General features: G+C 37.6%; 1 protein-coding gene across 1 annotated transcript in view; it reads right to left on the bottom strand.

The window, feature by feature from the left end:
• The window catches only part of brinp1 (bone morphogenetic protein/retinoic acid inducible neural-specific 1), a 104152-nt gene that overhangs the window by 63298 nt on the left and 25069 nt on the right, over positions 1-15785 (bottom strand). The window contains exon 2 of the mRNA XM_055153705.1: positions 15163-15439. Coding sequence (XP_055009680.1) covers positions 15163-15389 — 227 coding nt within the window. The 5' untranslated portion in view covers positions 15390-15439. The remainder of the gene's footprint in view (positions 1-15162; positions 15440-15785) is intronic.

Here is a 15785-nt window from a genome sequence, read left to right as displayed (position 1 = left end):
TTCTCTAAGAAAGAATGTATTGTGCAATAGTATCAGTACTTCTTCAGCATCAATAAATAATAAAAGAAATGCAGTGATAGTAAAGTTTATATTTTTCAAAGTATTTCCATCTCCAACTTTTAAAAAGCTAACACGAAAATATGTTTGAAGGTCACAAAAACAGTGAATGCTCTCTTTAATGAAAGATTGGTGTGTTTCACAGGTCTCCTCCAGGTTTGCAGGTTCTTTGACGATGGTTAAATTCAAAGCGTCTTGTGAAGTGTGTGATGTGCTGGGGCTCCTTTTGCCTGCACTGATGTGGGAATAAACAGACAGCATCAGCGTTTCATGCTTTGATGATCGATGGACCTTTCATTTTGGAGCCATTAGTTCCACTACTTGTTTGAAAGCATGACTTGGCTTATACTTCAATTGCTGGTTGATAAAATTGATGAGATTAGGATATAGCTTTTTTCCCCCCAAATTCTTTCAAGTTTCTATAACCTTATTTACTCAAAGGGAACACGAGGTAACAACTACAGTATCATTTTCAAATGAATTCTGAGTTCAGTGGCAGCTACTAAATAAACTTTACATTACTCTCTTCTATTGGTTATTAAAGGGCCTATATTATGCTATTTTCTGATCTATGTTGTTTCCTCATCAAAAACATACCTGGAGTTGTGTTTTGTTTCACTTACACACAAACCCAGAATATGTAGACTGAATTCTTCTCTCAAACAGAAAACACACCGTTTCACCTTGTGATGTCATGCGGTAATACAGGAAGTTCTCCACTGTGTTTTTAATCTTCATACACTATCACTAAAATCACATGGATGATTGCCAGTCTCTATTGAACTAAAGGTAAAAGGTCGCTGTTAACTTGAAAACTACCACTTCATGACATCACAAGGTGGAAGATGCAAACAGACTAATAACAAATGAACCAAAACACAACTCCTGGTGTGTTTTTGAGGAGGTGACCACAGTATAATATTTAAGATGTTTTTACTATATTGTATTTTTAGTTTAGTGTCTCAGTCATTTCAGTAGTAGCAAGGATAGTATAGCAGACATTACATATATTTTTGATACTTGTTTGACCTCTGAGATCCAATTATAGGGGACTATGAGTGCAAAACAGCATTACTAGACTAGACTAGCATTTGAGGTATGATGATGATAATGATGCTTGGGTATAAATATTAAATCATCCACATGAGCATCGCCTATTATACTATTTTACATTATTAAAAAAGCCCATTACACATTTGCAAGACTTAGCTGATTGAATCCTTTCCTAGTTGTTCTCTTTAGACATGAGCTCTTCAGATGACGGATGGTGGTGGACCGGAGGAGCAGAAAACACAAAACACTGGCAAGCTGCAGGGACCCAGCGCTACTTTGATCCAATAATTGTAATCCCCACAAGAGCCAATAAATGTGAGGCCATTTAGTTCTCCCACTCACTATTGACTTATCCCTTTTGTATTTTGCACACGGTGTCCCCCCACACAAACCCAGTGTCAGCAGTTCCCACACTGGACACAATGTGAGGTTCTTGATATTACATGGCACTGCAGTGTATCAATCTTGCTCTGAGGTCCATAAGGTAAATAATTGAAGGCAGTTGGCACTATAATAATGTAGGCAAAGGTAAAACTGAGAGATACTCTGAATAGCAATGTGTTCCTCTGTCATCCCAGAGTGTTCAATATTAACAGAATAAGAGAAGTCAACTTTTATGAATTACAGTCGTGTCCAATTACTAAACCCTCTTCTATTGACTATTAAAGGGCTATTAGGCTATTTTCTGATCCATGTATTAATGTTGTTTCCTCATCACAAACATACCTGGAGTTGTGTTTTGTTTCATTCACACATGTTCCTCTCTCAAACAGAAAATACTCTTGTGATTCCACCTTGTGATGCCACATGCTAATACAGGAATCACTCCACTTTTAACTCCATGCACTTTCATTAGGATCATTTGGATGATTTCAGCCCGGGAATTGCCAATCTCTACTAAACAAAATTTAAAATGTAGATGTTAACTTGAAAACTACCACTATATGACATCACAAGGTGGATTAAGAAGTAGTCAGCTTTTATTAATTACAGGCTTGCCAGATAGCGGTATATCTGTTGATTTAAACTGATCACGTACCATGTTCTTTCTCCTCTAATAACACAGTGTACTTCAGAGCTGAACTTGAACCACCAACTCTGGTGGTTACATTTACCACTGACCATCGAGAAGTTTATCATCTATCTGACAATAGTGAGAAGGACTAGTATCTACATTTTGTTCTAAAAGGCCAGTGTAACAACTACTCCTTCTGGAAACAGCCATAATCTAAGAGTCTACAGCTCATGTTCTAGGGCCACCACAATATGAGGCAGCAGCTTGAGGGAATAAAAGGAGAAAAGCAGGCCTTTCATGGTAATCAGGAGACACAGCCTGGTAATAAATCAAACAGACACAGATACAATTGAAACTCTGTATGAATTTGAGCCGTGAGGACCATCCAGATATTAAAGTCTGAATTGTAATCTAATGCTTGGGTGCACAGTAGGCCACACACAACAGTGGATGTTATTTAAGACAATATATTTTATTTATTTATTTTGTCTCAGCTGTATGAATAGTTTATGCATATCTGAGTATGTGCGTTTATGTGTGAGTATTGTTCGAAGGGAAGGTATTATGTGTTACACAAAATTGTCATTATAATAAAATAATAATAATGGAGACATTCAAGAAGTCTACTTCCATGTTCCCTGTTCCACATGAATCTGCAGCACTCACAAAGGTTGTCCCCAGAAGCATTTTTTTATTTCCATTAAATTCATGCGCAGCATTGCTATAAGCCTTCTTCTGTACTCTTGTAACAGCATTGGAGTCCATTTGTGAGAAAACACTTTCCCTGGCGCAGTAATGAGCGCATTGTTGTGGAGCACAGTGCATCGAGGACACAGGGAGGATAGATGGAGTGACAGAGGAGACAATCGTCTGAGCACAAAGGATTATGTCAAGGTTACAATGGTGCACAAGATCAAAACTCACAAAAAGAAATGCTGCCTTTAATCTTCCAGTGGGGCAGTTTTACTGTTCAAGCTATAATGGGTTTGTTTGTGAAAAAAATTCCACAAAACACTGCTGAGTTCAAAAGAATTTGTACATGTCAGTGTATTGCAATTTAGAAATGCACCTGTAGCCCTCAAAGTGTAGTACACATCCCAGTGGCGAATGTGAAGCTCACCAATGTACTAGTTCTCCTGGCTAGGCCTCTGTTTAGTTTTATACTTTAGACATGGTTTAATCTTGCACAGATTTGGTTAATCCTGGTTTGAGCCTTTTTAATCTGGTTTAGTCCTAGATCTAGTTCCAGATGTGCAATCAACGCAATTGCTACATAATAGTGGCAAATAAACTAAAAAAAAAAAAAAAAAAAAGAAGAATTCAGTCGTGGAATAATATTAATAATAATAAAAATAATAATGATAATAGTAATAGATAAATTCCACTGTTTTAAGTTGTGCCAGGATCGGCATAAACTCATACATTTAGTAACAAACTGTTGTGAGTAAAGATGCAACCGAGCGAAAAGTTTTGTCATCCCCATTATTAGCCAATAATGGCAGTGCATCAGCAAATGGAGCGTGATTGTCTTAATAGAATATGATTGCTAGCATAACAGCTTTGTTAGTGCACTCTGTAATTGTGATGAGGCAGTCAAGTGAAAATGGATCTAATCAAAAACAATCTCTTAATTCACTCAGATCTGGAGAATTTGATGGGACAGAGGGCCGGAAGCGTACGCATGGCTGAATGACATGAGTATGTGCTTGAATTTAATTAACTGTGTAATGTGAGAGGTGCACAGAGTGTAACCGGAACTGACTGCATGCTTTAGTGTCTAGCAAACAAATAATATAGAGCTACGGGAAAAAGAATCATTTAGCTTCACCTAGCTCAGAGCTACAGGATACTGTCTATCTTCATATTACCCCATGGCAGGCTGCAAGCAATGCAAACAATACAATGCTAATAATTAGATTCGAATGACGTTCTTATGATTCATTTCATCATATTTATTTTACCTATTTACTTATTTCATTCCCTCATTCATAATAGTGATCAGGCCATCATTTTCCAGCTGAACAAAATGTTATCCACAGTCTTCCATGAGAATGTACGAATATCACAGAGGCCAAGACCAAGGGATTTACAGTGGAAAGTAATTTTCTCACTCCTGTCAATACCCCATATAAAACTAGCTGCATATCATTCCTTATCTACTGAGTGCAACTTTCCCATCATCTGTCAGTCAAGCACTCAATAAAATGGCCAGACAGGACTCAGGAGTATGACGTCACACATCATCAGAACAGAGAAATAAATGCATTTACCAGTAGTGACCCAACAATTTATTGGGTTGTTCCTCAGAGTGGCGGAATTAGTTTTTGACATTTTTGACATTCCATCCCCAGCTCTACAGCGACAATCAAAATGCCGTAAAAACAATTGGTAATTTGAATTAATAATATTTTTTTTCTATCTTTGTGAAAGCCTTCGAATAAAATACATGCAAAGGTTCTGTTTTTTTGAAATTATTATCTGGTAAAAAATGCATTTCAAAAATCTTGATAATGAAAATAGAAATAATTGCTTGTCTAGCGGACTAACCGAAAAAATAATCAGGGACTAGTCGACTACTAAAATAATTATTAGCCTTAATCATGCTTGTGTTTATGCCAGATGCAAAGCTAGAGTGGAATTATGAACACAGTAAAAAATTATTTGACTTTCATCTATGTGAGACTAATAGTGTTGTTTGTGCTGTTTAATTGCAGAACAAATGGTGAAGTAATTCAGGCAAATGTACTTAAATGAGGCTAAACATGGATTCCAGCACCTTGGACAGCACCGGCTCCCTCATAAAACTGCAGAGAGCTCAAATTATTCTGACATCAACTGCCAAGAAGTTTATGAGAGAAGAGAATCTTTCCAAGAAAAGTGCTTTTCTAAAGTTGGACATAAGGGATGATGTCTGTTATGAAAACATTTGTAAAACATTGTAGGGAACATTTAAGGGGAATATAGATCTAGTCTCCCCAGATAAAAAACTGAAGGAAGAAGGCCACAGTAACAGTGTCAGGAGAATTGAGCTATAGTGCTGATAAATATTTCAAATGTTAATGAGACTGAGATTTTTGTAAGCAATGAGATGTTGCCAAATTAGAGAAAAAAGTACAGAAATTTGCAATGATTATTAATATTTCATGAAGTGACCATGGTGTTGACCAAGTTTGAGCCTTTTTGACTACATAGCCTACTTAAAAGGCATTTACAATGTAATCGACTCTGTAATTTATAATGTCCCTCCAATATGGCCAACTGCTTGTTGGTGGTTGAAATTTTAGACTTCTCTCTGTGTGTTGTGTCACTAAATTTCATGGATCCCCCCTGAAAACATTAGGGTCAGTTTCAGGGAGGCGCTGTTGAACCATTTTACCATCTAATTTACAGCGGAGTACTTACTTACTACTTTCTCCATGTTAAGTATGTAAAATGTCAACTTTTTTTTTTCATTTTAAGCCTTGGTGGTTGTACTGCTACCACTATTATGCTAATTATAAGTTTAACTGAAGCACATTCGACTTTATGACTATATTAGCAATCTTTTCATATGCTAAGTAGGCTAGGTCCTGCTCCTGGTAATAAAAGGGGTCTGAAAAATCTCAAAGAAATTTCCAACAAAAAATATGATAAAAATCTCAAACTAAAACATTGCATTCATACTCATGGATCATTCCCAACTGTGTCACATCAAAACACGCAGGTATACACACAATGGTTCACTTAATTATGCAGATAGGCAGGTTCTATTCTGATTCACTTTGTTCAAAAATATTTTTCTGTGCTTAGCAGGAAGGCCACTGATTCAGTAGTTTTTTAGGAGGTTGTGTTTGTCTGAGTGGCTTTTTAAGAAATGTGGTGTGCTGACTGCAGGACTCATGAGCACGTAAGATCACGAATGTGTGGCGGCCAGGAAAAAAACTGCACTCAAACACAACACTCACGTAGACAAAATACATGCTTAGGTGACCATAGGTATTTCTGGTTAGAAAAACAACACAGCTAGGAAAAGCAATATCTTTATGTTGACATGACATCTATTGTTGCAATGTTTGTGCTCAAATGGGTACGCTCTCAAAAAAAAAAAAGTATTAAAATTTAAGTATGTGGTATTATAGATTTAAGGGAATTACAATCCCTTAAAATATATGGCAAAACAACCAATATTGTCCTTTTAGCAATCATTAAGCTACACATTTACCAATAAGTGCATCTGAATGGACAATTCAGCACCATGGACAGTGACAGCTCCCTCATAAAACATAGGTACAATTGTTCATGCACATGCTAATGCTTAAAAAACTGAGAAAAAAATGGGTGATCACAAATAAGGATGGAAAAGCATGAATTTATGTTTGCTTGTTTGCGTTTAATGTTTAGTGTTTTAAGTTAGTCTTTTAAGTTTTGAAACATTTCTTATTTGAGAGAGATTTTCAGATTTTTGGTTACATTTCCTGCCAAAAGTGAAAGCTCACAGTTAGTGTAATTTCTGATCTATTATGTAACCCAGATCAGTCCAAGAGCTGTCACAGTATCTTCTCATCAGTGCTTGTAGCTGGTGTGGCGGCGGGGCTTTACCAGTCTCGTGGGAGAGTGGCACAGACAGCCCACACAGTGAATTAGTGCGTACTTAACCCTGACAGTTTCTGCGAGCCTCCTGTTTCTCTTCTAATTGCCATCCCTTCCTTTCCAGTAATTAAGTCATCCCACAGCGGGGGCTTTGTACCGGAGGGCTGAGAGAAGACTGGTGGAGTCCCCAGTTTGATCAGCTCTCATGCAGAGCTGCCCAAACCTGTATCAGAGGTTGTCAAAAATGACTTGGCTGATTACATCAGGATACATCGTATCCAATTGAGATTTGCATGGATTAGTTTGTTTACCAACTCAGTTATGAAATCATTTTAACCCAAAATCCAATGATTTGCAGAACTCGTCTTTATGGACTATTCAAATAACATTCAGAAAGAAATTAAAAGTTCAATAAATATATTCCCTTCATTATATGTGATAACTTCAACATCATATTTATAGCAACTTTTTCATGGGAAGCCTTTGCGCAAGATATATAAAAGGGAGAAGTAGGGTCATTCCAGATGGACTTTTCTGAGGTCGGACACTGGGCAAGGTTTCACTAAACACAAAGTTAAGGTGTTATTGAATACCTATACTACATGCTACTAAACCCTGAGACATTAGATAGTTATATCGTTAGTTCTGTATGTGTCAGTGGTTTCAACCAGTGGTGTGCGGTTAGGGGAATCAAGGAGACGACAACAGCAGCATTAACTTTCTAAACAAGTGTCTAAAGATAACCCACTTTTAGTGACAAGTCATTGTTTGGAGTTTCACATTTGTAATGATTAGATGTTAGTTAGAAATACATGCCCTTATTTAATCAAACAGTGAGCTAGTTTCAGGGCTAGTATGTGTGAAATGGAAAATCCGGACAGAGCAGTGGAGCTAGAGCAGCTGGGGCAGTGAGGTCCGCCTTGTCTCTGTATGTTTATGAAGGCACAACAGTGTCCATGGAATAACAGCACTATTACATGCATTGTGTTCATTTTTGACCTACTATGCTTCAGTTAAATACAGGAAGAGGAGAGACATGGTTTTGCATCTGTGAGAGGTGAGTGTAAGCGCACTGTTCTAATGCAGGGCTGTGTTTAAGGGGACATCTGTGACACATCAGGTTGTGTAATAAGTGCACCTGTTTGACCAGTGTGCATGTCTGACCAGTGTATGTGTCTGAGCAGTGCACAGTTATTGTTGGTATCTCTTCGTGATCTTCATGAATGCACATTTTGTGTAGTAAGTGCATTACACATCTGTAGAACTGTCATATGTCATTCATAGGGTTTCTAGATGCATTATAATAATTACATAGATAAGAACAGCCCTGAAGGCTCAGCTGCATAAATAAGGTGTAGGAGTAGAAACAAATATCCCTGTTTGTACAAAGAGGGTGTCAAATACAGTCCAATATACAAATATTAATGTTCTATGTAGATTTAGGTCTCTCTAATTTGACTCCAGAATGGCTCAGTATACATGCAATTAAGGTGAGTACAAATAAATAGAAAAGTCACCGCACGTTACGGGTTTCAACATATATTTCATTTAGAAGATTTTACACAGTATTCTAACTTTTCAGAAGTGGGTTGTTTTGCGAAAAGTTTTCTGAGCCAGTAGTGAAGATAAATGCATAATGTCTGGTTTGCCATAATGGTTCTTTGTTAATGAGATTTAATTTGGTTTTGATGTGCATCACTTCTAAAGCTGCCTCTCCAGTGTTGCTGCCAGGCCTGGTTTCTCACTCAAAAATATGCTCCTAATGGGGAATAATTGCTCAGTCGGAACACAACAGCAGCTCAGGGGATCTGCACCCGTTCAAACTGCAGACTCCTGATTGGTCCAGACAAGTGCATGACTTTCAAGTGTTGGAAACTGTTAGTGCTTCAGTCAGCAAATGAGAATTCATGTCTGCTGCCAGAAAGCGAGCTGATGGCCACTCTTTCATAGCAATAGACACAAACATTTTTTTAGTTGTTTTGGATTTATATTAGAGCATCAGAACAACAATAAAGATCTAAAGTTGTGTTGGCAATGTATAAGTATAAGTATCAATACTGGTGTATTAGGGATGCACCAGTACTGGTTCTGGTATCGAATGTCAACGTCGATGCAGGAAAATTTGCTAGATTGGGTATTGGTACTATAATATTGGTCGATATCTTGGTTAGGCTTTTAATTGGAAGACTACTTGCAGTTTTTTCCAATGCTGCAGGATAAATAACAGCTACATGACATAATTTGATGAGTATTTTGAGTGAAAAATTCATTTTCAGTCCCTACACTAGTATAGTATTTTTGTGTAGTAGAAACCAATTGCCTTCATTGGGACTGTTTAAATTGATGGCTCTATAAGTGTATCTTGTTTACTCACTACTGGCAGAACTATTGAGTTGTTGTATAACTTTGCTATCTTCTATAACATTTAGACATAGGCTGACCATACCTTCACTATTATAGAAACCATAGCTACAACCACAGCACATGGCAAATCCTGAAATGGGAATGAAGCTGAATGAGCAGGCTGACAAAAAATCTTTTCAATCAGAGCTTTCAATCACCAAAATATCCTTTTTTCACTTTGGCTATTCAGTCTATCCTATTTATAAACCCTTTTGCACTTTCTCTTTTTCCATCAATAATAAATCTTTTTTTTTTTCCATGAACATGAGTCATCCATGTGTCTTTGGCTCTGCTCTCACCCCAACACCCTGACTATGACCTTCCAAACACCACTTGCCTGTTCCCTCCGTCTTGTTTTGATGGTGAACTCATCCAACCCCTCGTGTGTCTGAAGCACTTACATACATTTTCCTTATCCCGCACAGGAAGCAGCACTAGCCTCCTGTCTCGAGCCTAATGCAGACCGCTCACATCTATGTCCTCTGTTTTTGCTCCTGGCTTCTTGACTCTTTGCTATTCCTTTAGCTACAGCCTGCTGAATTAAACATTAGCGAGGCCTTGTGCAGAGAATGCGCCGCTTGCATCAGATCTGCCTTCCCTTGTTCTCTCCAATTACAAACAACTCATCCAAACTCATCCAGGACCAGGGTCAGATTAATGTAACACCATGTTTCGCTTTAAAACAAATAGTGCCATAGGTTGTGTTCAAGTGACATCACAAAATTCTAGTATCTCTACAGTTTGGAATTGAGCTGGAAAACATCTCTTAATCTCCTTTCATTCATCTAAATTAATTACTGGGCTGCTTGACAAGAAAGAAAAAAAAAAACATGTCACAAAGTTCAGCATCTTCTCTGTCTGTGTAAATAAACAGAAGTGAAATCATTTTTTTCACAATATGACTGGTGCCGTTATTCAACTCCAAAGGCTTAATTGTTGTCAGTTGAATTAATTGGGTCATGAGATTCATATAGTAAGTTTATGGAGATGATACCAAACAAATATTGCTGGGTTTCAGGTGACAGCAGAGCATTCTATAAGCCAAGATGATTTAATATAGATTGGGGGCAGCTAAAATTACTATTATTTACTATTATTACTATTAAAATGCAACTTTCTGTTCATTTACCTTTTAGATATTTAAGAGCAAAGTACCATAGTATCAGTAGGGAAATCTGACTCTTGCCCACATTCTAGAATCTGAAAACCACCAATTGATAAGTTTATGGATTTTTGTATGAAATATTTATAAAAAAAAAAAAAAATGAATCTCATGGATTTCAAGTTCCTGTTAATAGTAATAATATTTTGAGGACGTTTGATCATTCAAAAATAATATTCTGTTTTGAATTGTTAACTTCTATAACAATGGTGGTAGATTTTCATCACTCTCAAACCCATGGATAGGCCCTTGCCCATCATTCCAGAACGTGAACACCACCAAAATTCACAGTGACAAGCACACCACTACACTGTTTTTCAATTGCATTCAGAAGAATATTGCATCATGGTTTGAAGACATAAAGCTTTCTATTTGATGAATTGGGTAAGTTAAATGCGGAATTAAAAAAATTGTTTGCGAATGCTAATCACAGCTGCATATTCATTTAGGTTCATTGCTGATCAAGTGGTTGCCATGGAGTGATTATACTTAAGAATAATTAATAAGAGAGGAGTGAATGCTTCAGTTTAGGGAGATACATAATTGCCTTGTGCTAAACATATTTTATGTTACATATTCATAAAGTTTGTGTCCTCAGAAGTGCATTATCTAATTACTGTATACACTGTTGTGATAATCATTTTGATAAATGTTAGCATACAGCACTAAAGAGCCTAAAATAAAGCCTTACCTATTCCATACATAATGTGAGTCAGGGTCTGCATTTAAATGGGCAAAGTTTTAAATATTCATTGAGTCAAACTCTCTTTTCTGTTCTTGGCAAGTGCACAGCTCTAAGCATAAAATCAGAGCTGCTTGCATCATATTTTGTTCTATAATCTTTTGTTCTAATAATATATCCAACTTGAATAGCTAATTGCATGGTAAAGGATGTTTTTACTTTTAATTCAATTGCAAGGTTTTACTTCACGACTGGTGGTCACGTAGCTGCAGGAAGCATTGTGGATCATTTTTAGACCTCTGCCAATGTCAAGTCTTGCTCTATCTTTGTATTCATTTAATTCATTGTGGCCTTTCAGTGTGTGATCAATCAGATCTATGCATTTTCATAAATGTATTTTATTCCAAGTAACAACCTCACTGCTTCACCACTTTGATTACAGTGCAATGCTGATTTGAGGCCTTTAAAATGCATTAATGGCGAGTGGGGATTTGCATTTATATTGGATTTTCCTTTCAGGCCACATGAAAACCTGAGATAGAGCTGTGCAAACAAAGACCAAACAGCGAACACGAATCATCTGAAACACATTGGACCCCATAATAGAGTACAGGAAACCCAGTGACAGATGCTAGTGTGGGCAAAAGCAGGGCCATTGCCTCTCACAGCGCAACCAAGAGCCACATTATTCAGATGTGGCTGCAGTACAAAAGTTCTGTGAAGCCACCAGTCAGACTGTCTTTCTCCAGAGATGATTGCCATACAAGTGATATACACTTACACGCACACAATGGGAGCAAGAAAAAGAAACTTGATTTAAGGTGAGACAGGTGAATGCGGTACCATTTTTGACAGATGTGGTATTGTGAAATTTTGAGCAGTAGCAATTTCTCATAGACTACAAGGAAATCTGAGCTTCTACTAACATTTCATCAAAAAGGCTACATATAAAGTGCTGAATTTAATAAATGTAGATAATGAATTACATGACAAGTTGGAATATATTTTTAACATTAATCACATCTCCATGGAAATGCTTTGTCTAAAATATTCCAATATAGTACAGAATAATAAATAATATGTAATATATAATATGTAAAGACTAAACTAAAGACTAAAGGAGTATTGGTCAAAAACCTGTTACATTCAGGGTCTTGTAAGTCTACATATAACTTTAAACTGAATATTTATTTTCTCTCGAACTCAATTAGAGGAAGTGATAAACCTTGAAGAGTAAGATGACTGCTGGCTCTCACTGTGTCTTTCGCCTCCAAGTGTCACTGACCTTTCACCAAGTATTAGACATATCCTCGTGAATGTGTGTTTACTTGTCAGAATTAGGCACTGTGCCAGTGCTATTACAGATAGGCCAGAATTGCTGGTTGTTGATCAGGTTGCATTGTCTAATCTTGCGTTCTTCCTCTGGGGTAATCTGCCCTGAAAGCCAAGTCAGAAAGAAATGAACGCTTTGTCTTTTTCTGCAAATCTGATTCAAATACTCTTCTAGTGCTAAATCATAGAGGCACATAGAGTCCCCAGGGAAATTTACTAAGCGATTGGGTCCTCCGAGCTGGTGAGAGAGCAGGCCAGGGCAATCATGTCCCAAACAGGAGCACGGCGATGTATAATCTCGTTCAGAAACAAAACCCTAAACACTACAACAGCTGATCACACTGATTTGTGGTCTTTCTGTTGCTATTAGTTACAAATGCCTCAGGTGGCTGGTCCTCAAATCATAGGAAAACCTAAAACTGGGTGCATTGAATTCAGTTCAGGCCATTTTGTACCAGACTTGTTATTAGGTCTAGAAGATTTTTGTTTTTGAAGTGGTCATTGCCATGAATAAACACTGGCACAACAGACATGCACTGTTTCTACTGAGAAAAGGTTGTGATTCAAAAGGTGTTTGGAGTTTTCTGTTTCAGGGATGAACTCAGTCTAAATAGTGGAAACTGTGTGTTAAAAAATGAAACAAAATGCAACTCTGGGTTTGTTTTTCATGAGGAAACATATAACATAGATCAGAAAATAGCATAATATGGGCCCTCTAAAGTAAATGATTTTGAATAATACTTTTGATTATTTCTACTACTGAACATATGAATTTGCTCTTTCAGTGTGTTTAAGTGGTAAAAATAGCTAAAAATAACATACTCATAATCACTGGGAAGATGAGACAAGTTATAAAAGAACAATTAAACGAAAAGTCAAAATGAGTTGTGTGGCACTATACTGCAGACGTGTCCCGAGACGCAAGCACAAGATTACAATTGTTTTCACATTTAAACGAAATTTATCAAAACTGTGAACTCAACATTTAATTATCTTGTCAAAGGGAAATGGATATTGTGCTAAATTTGATGCCACTTATGGTTTGAAAGTACTCGTGCCTGTGGGCTCTGCAGCAGCTCCTCCAAACCCACACATTTGCCTTATTTGAATAAATGACTGGAGCATCACAGCAGCTCTCTGAGGAGGCCCTGTGTCTGCTCAAAGCAGCGTCAGAACCTCGGAGATCCACAGTGCCTCTGCTACATCCTGCTCTGTCAATGCACGCAGTATGCAAATCCATTGTTTACACTTGGTCTGACATCATGAAGGCATGAAAGCCAATGGGGACACAGCCTGCCACAAGTTACCCAGAGAGATTGCTACTCATATACTGGGGAAAATGAAAATCATATTACATAATTTGGAGAAAATATGCAGACAGTTTTGTAAAAAGCAGGTGGTTCTGAAGAAAACTGGATAATTACAGGTTAATGATTACCTTCAGAATTCCTAATAAGACAAAATGATCACAAGAAAAAATGGAAAATAATCAAAATGGCAGGATTAGGCGAGGTTCAAACCGAGAGTTGGCAGCTACTTCTCCCATTGTGCCACATATAATGTATGTGTTGCATCCATTATTTTTTAAGCTTATATAATGATTCATTAAGTGGAGATGTTGCCTACTTAGGGTATGAGGCGAGACTTTGTTGTTTAATTGTAGAAGGGATGCAATGATCCATTTTTTTCTCGATAAGAAGTCTACACCTGCAGAAACTACAGACAAGCTTTGTTTAACTGTTCAATCATGTTCTGGACCAACTACAACCAGTAATCAGTCTTATTACATCAGCTCAGCCAGTATCCTGTTAACAATGCTCAATCCAGCAACTTTTTTTCTGGATCGGACTTGATTTATGATGATGTCCATTTTGAACATCACTAAAACTGTGTTTACGCCAGTTAGAATAATTAGCCAAATCAATTTTTGGGAGCCAAGTATTTTGGTCTAGGCTAGTGTGGTGCACCTTAAATGGTCACCACATTGGTTTTTTTTGGGGGGTAAAGTAATGCCGAAACCAGTTTTAAATGTCATTAATACTAATAATACAAAGTACTAACCTGTTTTATTAACCAATCAGAAATAGATTATTAACCTTTGTGCGAGAGGCGTCGCCCCAAGTTTGATTTACGGCGCAACTTCCGGTTCGCCTTAAACGCAATCTGGACACAGAAGAGAGCGCTCCGCGTCTTCCTTGTTTTCATCATTATTATTACTATATTTCAGGTTAGTACACGGTAAAAACCACCCACATAATTCCGTGTAAGACTATTATTGAGTGTTTTATCAACATGTGATATTGTTTTCATTGTTATTAGTATGTTAATCGGTAATTTTCCACTAATAATTGTAAGATAACGGTTAAGGTTTAGGTTAGCGGTGGAGTTGCCATGGTTGCCAGCGTCAGAATTCAGGCGGTCTATTTAGGTCTGTTGTAATTAAAAACATTTGTATGCTTTTATTTTTGACAAAGTTTAACATAGTAAAAGAACAGTTTTGTGTCCAGTCCATCTGAGTAATCCTGTTATTAGTAATTTGTTAAGTTGTGAGGGTTGTTTTGTGTGTGTGGTGACTTGAAGAATGTGTACTGCGACACAATGCACTTTAATGGTGTAGTGTTATATTTTTGATACTGAACAATTAAAAAACGCAATCTGGACACAGAAGAGAGCGCTCCGTGTCTTCCTTGTTTTCATTATTATTATTATATTTCAGATTGTGTCATCTCTGCTACGGCAGCCCCAGTACTTGGGGCCCGTAACACTAGGAATTAAACTTGTATTGTATATAATGGTGTATTGTGGTCCTAGAGAATACCATAGATACCCCAGGTAAATCTTCTGTGGAGTTCTTCAAAAGTCCAGTAACAAGTTGAATTGTGCACTTACCTATAAATTTTATATCTGGTCGTAAATCCCTGGTGGAATTTCTCCACAAAGGACAGGTAACTCCTGGAGTGGTGGAAAGGTCCCCGGTCTGAGATGAGCCAGTCATACTGTTTAGTGACATGTTGCTCAGTGGCCGATGGCTCCTGGCGCTCCTGGCGGGAAGACTGAACTGTTATATGGTCCCATATAAACAGGAAGCAGATGACCTCAATAAACCTCCAGTTCATGCTTTTTCTTAAACCGCTCTCTGTTCATTCTCGCTCCATTCTGTGGAGACCTGATGGAGACAAGAGGGAGGGGAGACAGAGAAAGAGCCATTACATGACAAAATTCATTTTCAAAAGCAATGTCTCGGAGTGAAGTTAATTGTATTCTAAGTGAACAAATAAGATAGTGCCCTTGTCATTGTCACTTTATTCTGATGCCTGCTTCACACTCTTGGTGCCTTTGTGGAGTTTGGCTAAATCTACATAGCAGGCTGGTGAGTGTGATGAGAGGACCATTACCCTTTTGCAGACGAGCTGAAGAACTTTGTGGGTGAAACAGTGTCTTTGGTCTAATTGGTGTCATGAGCAGATCTGACAGGGCGAGAGGGCTGCGTTATGATGTGTTATGACATGCTG

Source organism: Boleophthalmus pectinirostris, unplaced genomic scaffold (genome assembly GCF_026225935.1).
Source record: "Boleophthalmus pectinirostris isolate CB_2022bp ecotype Guang Dong unplaced genomic scaffold, ASM2622593v1 HiC_scaffold_18, whole genome shotgun sequence".
Classification (NCBI taxonomy): Eukaryota; Metazoa; Chordata; class Actinopteri; order Gobiiformes; family Gobiidae; genus Boleophthalmus; species Boleophthalmus pectinirostris.
The sequence above is the reverse complement of the archived record's forward strand: the minus strand, read 5'-3'. Positions and strand labels throughout refer to the sequence as shown.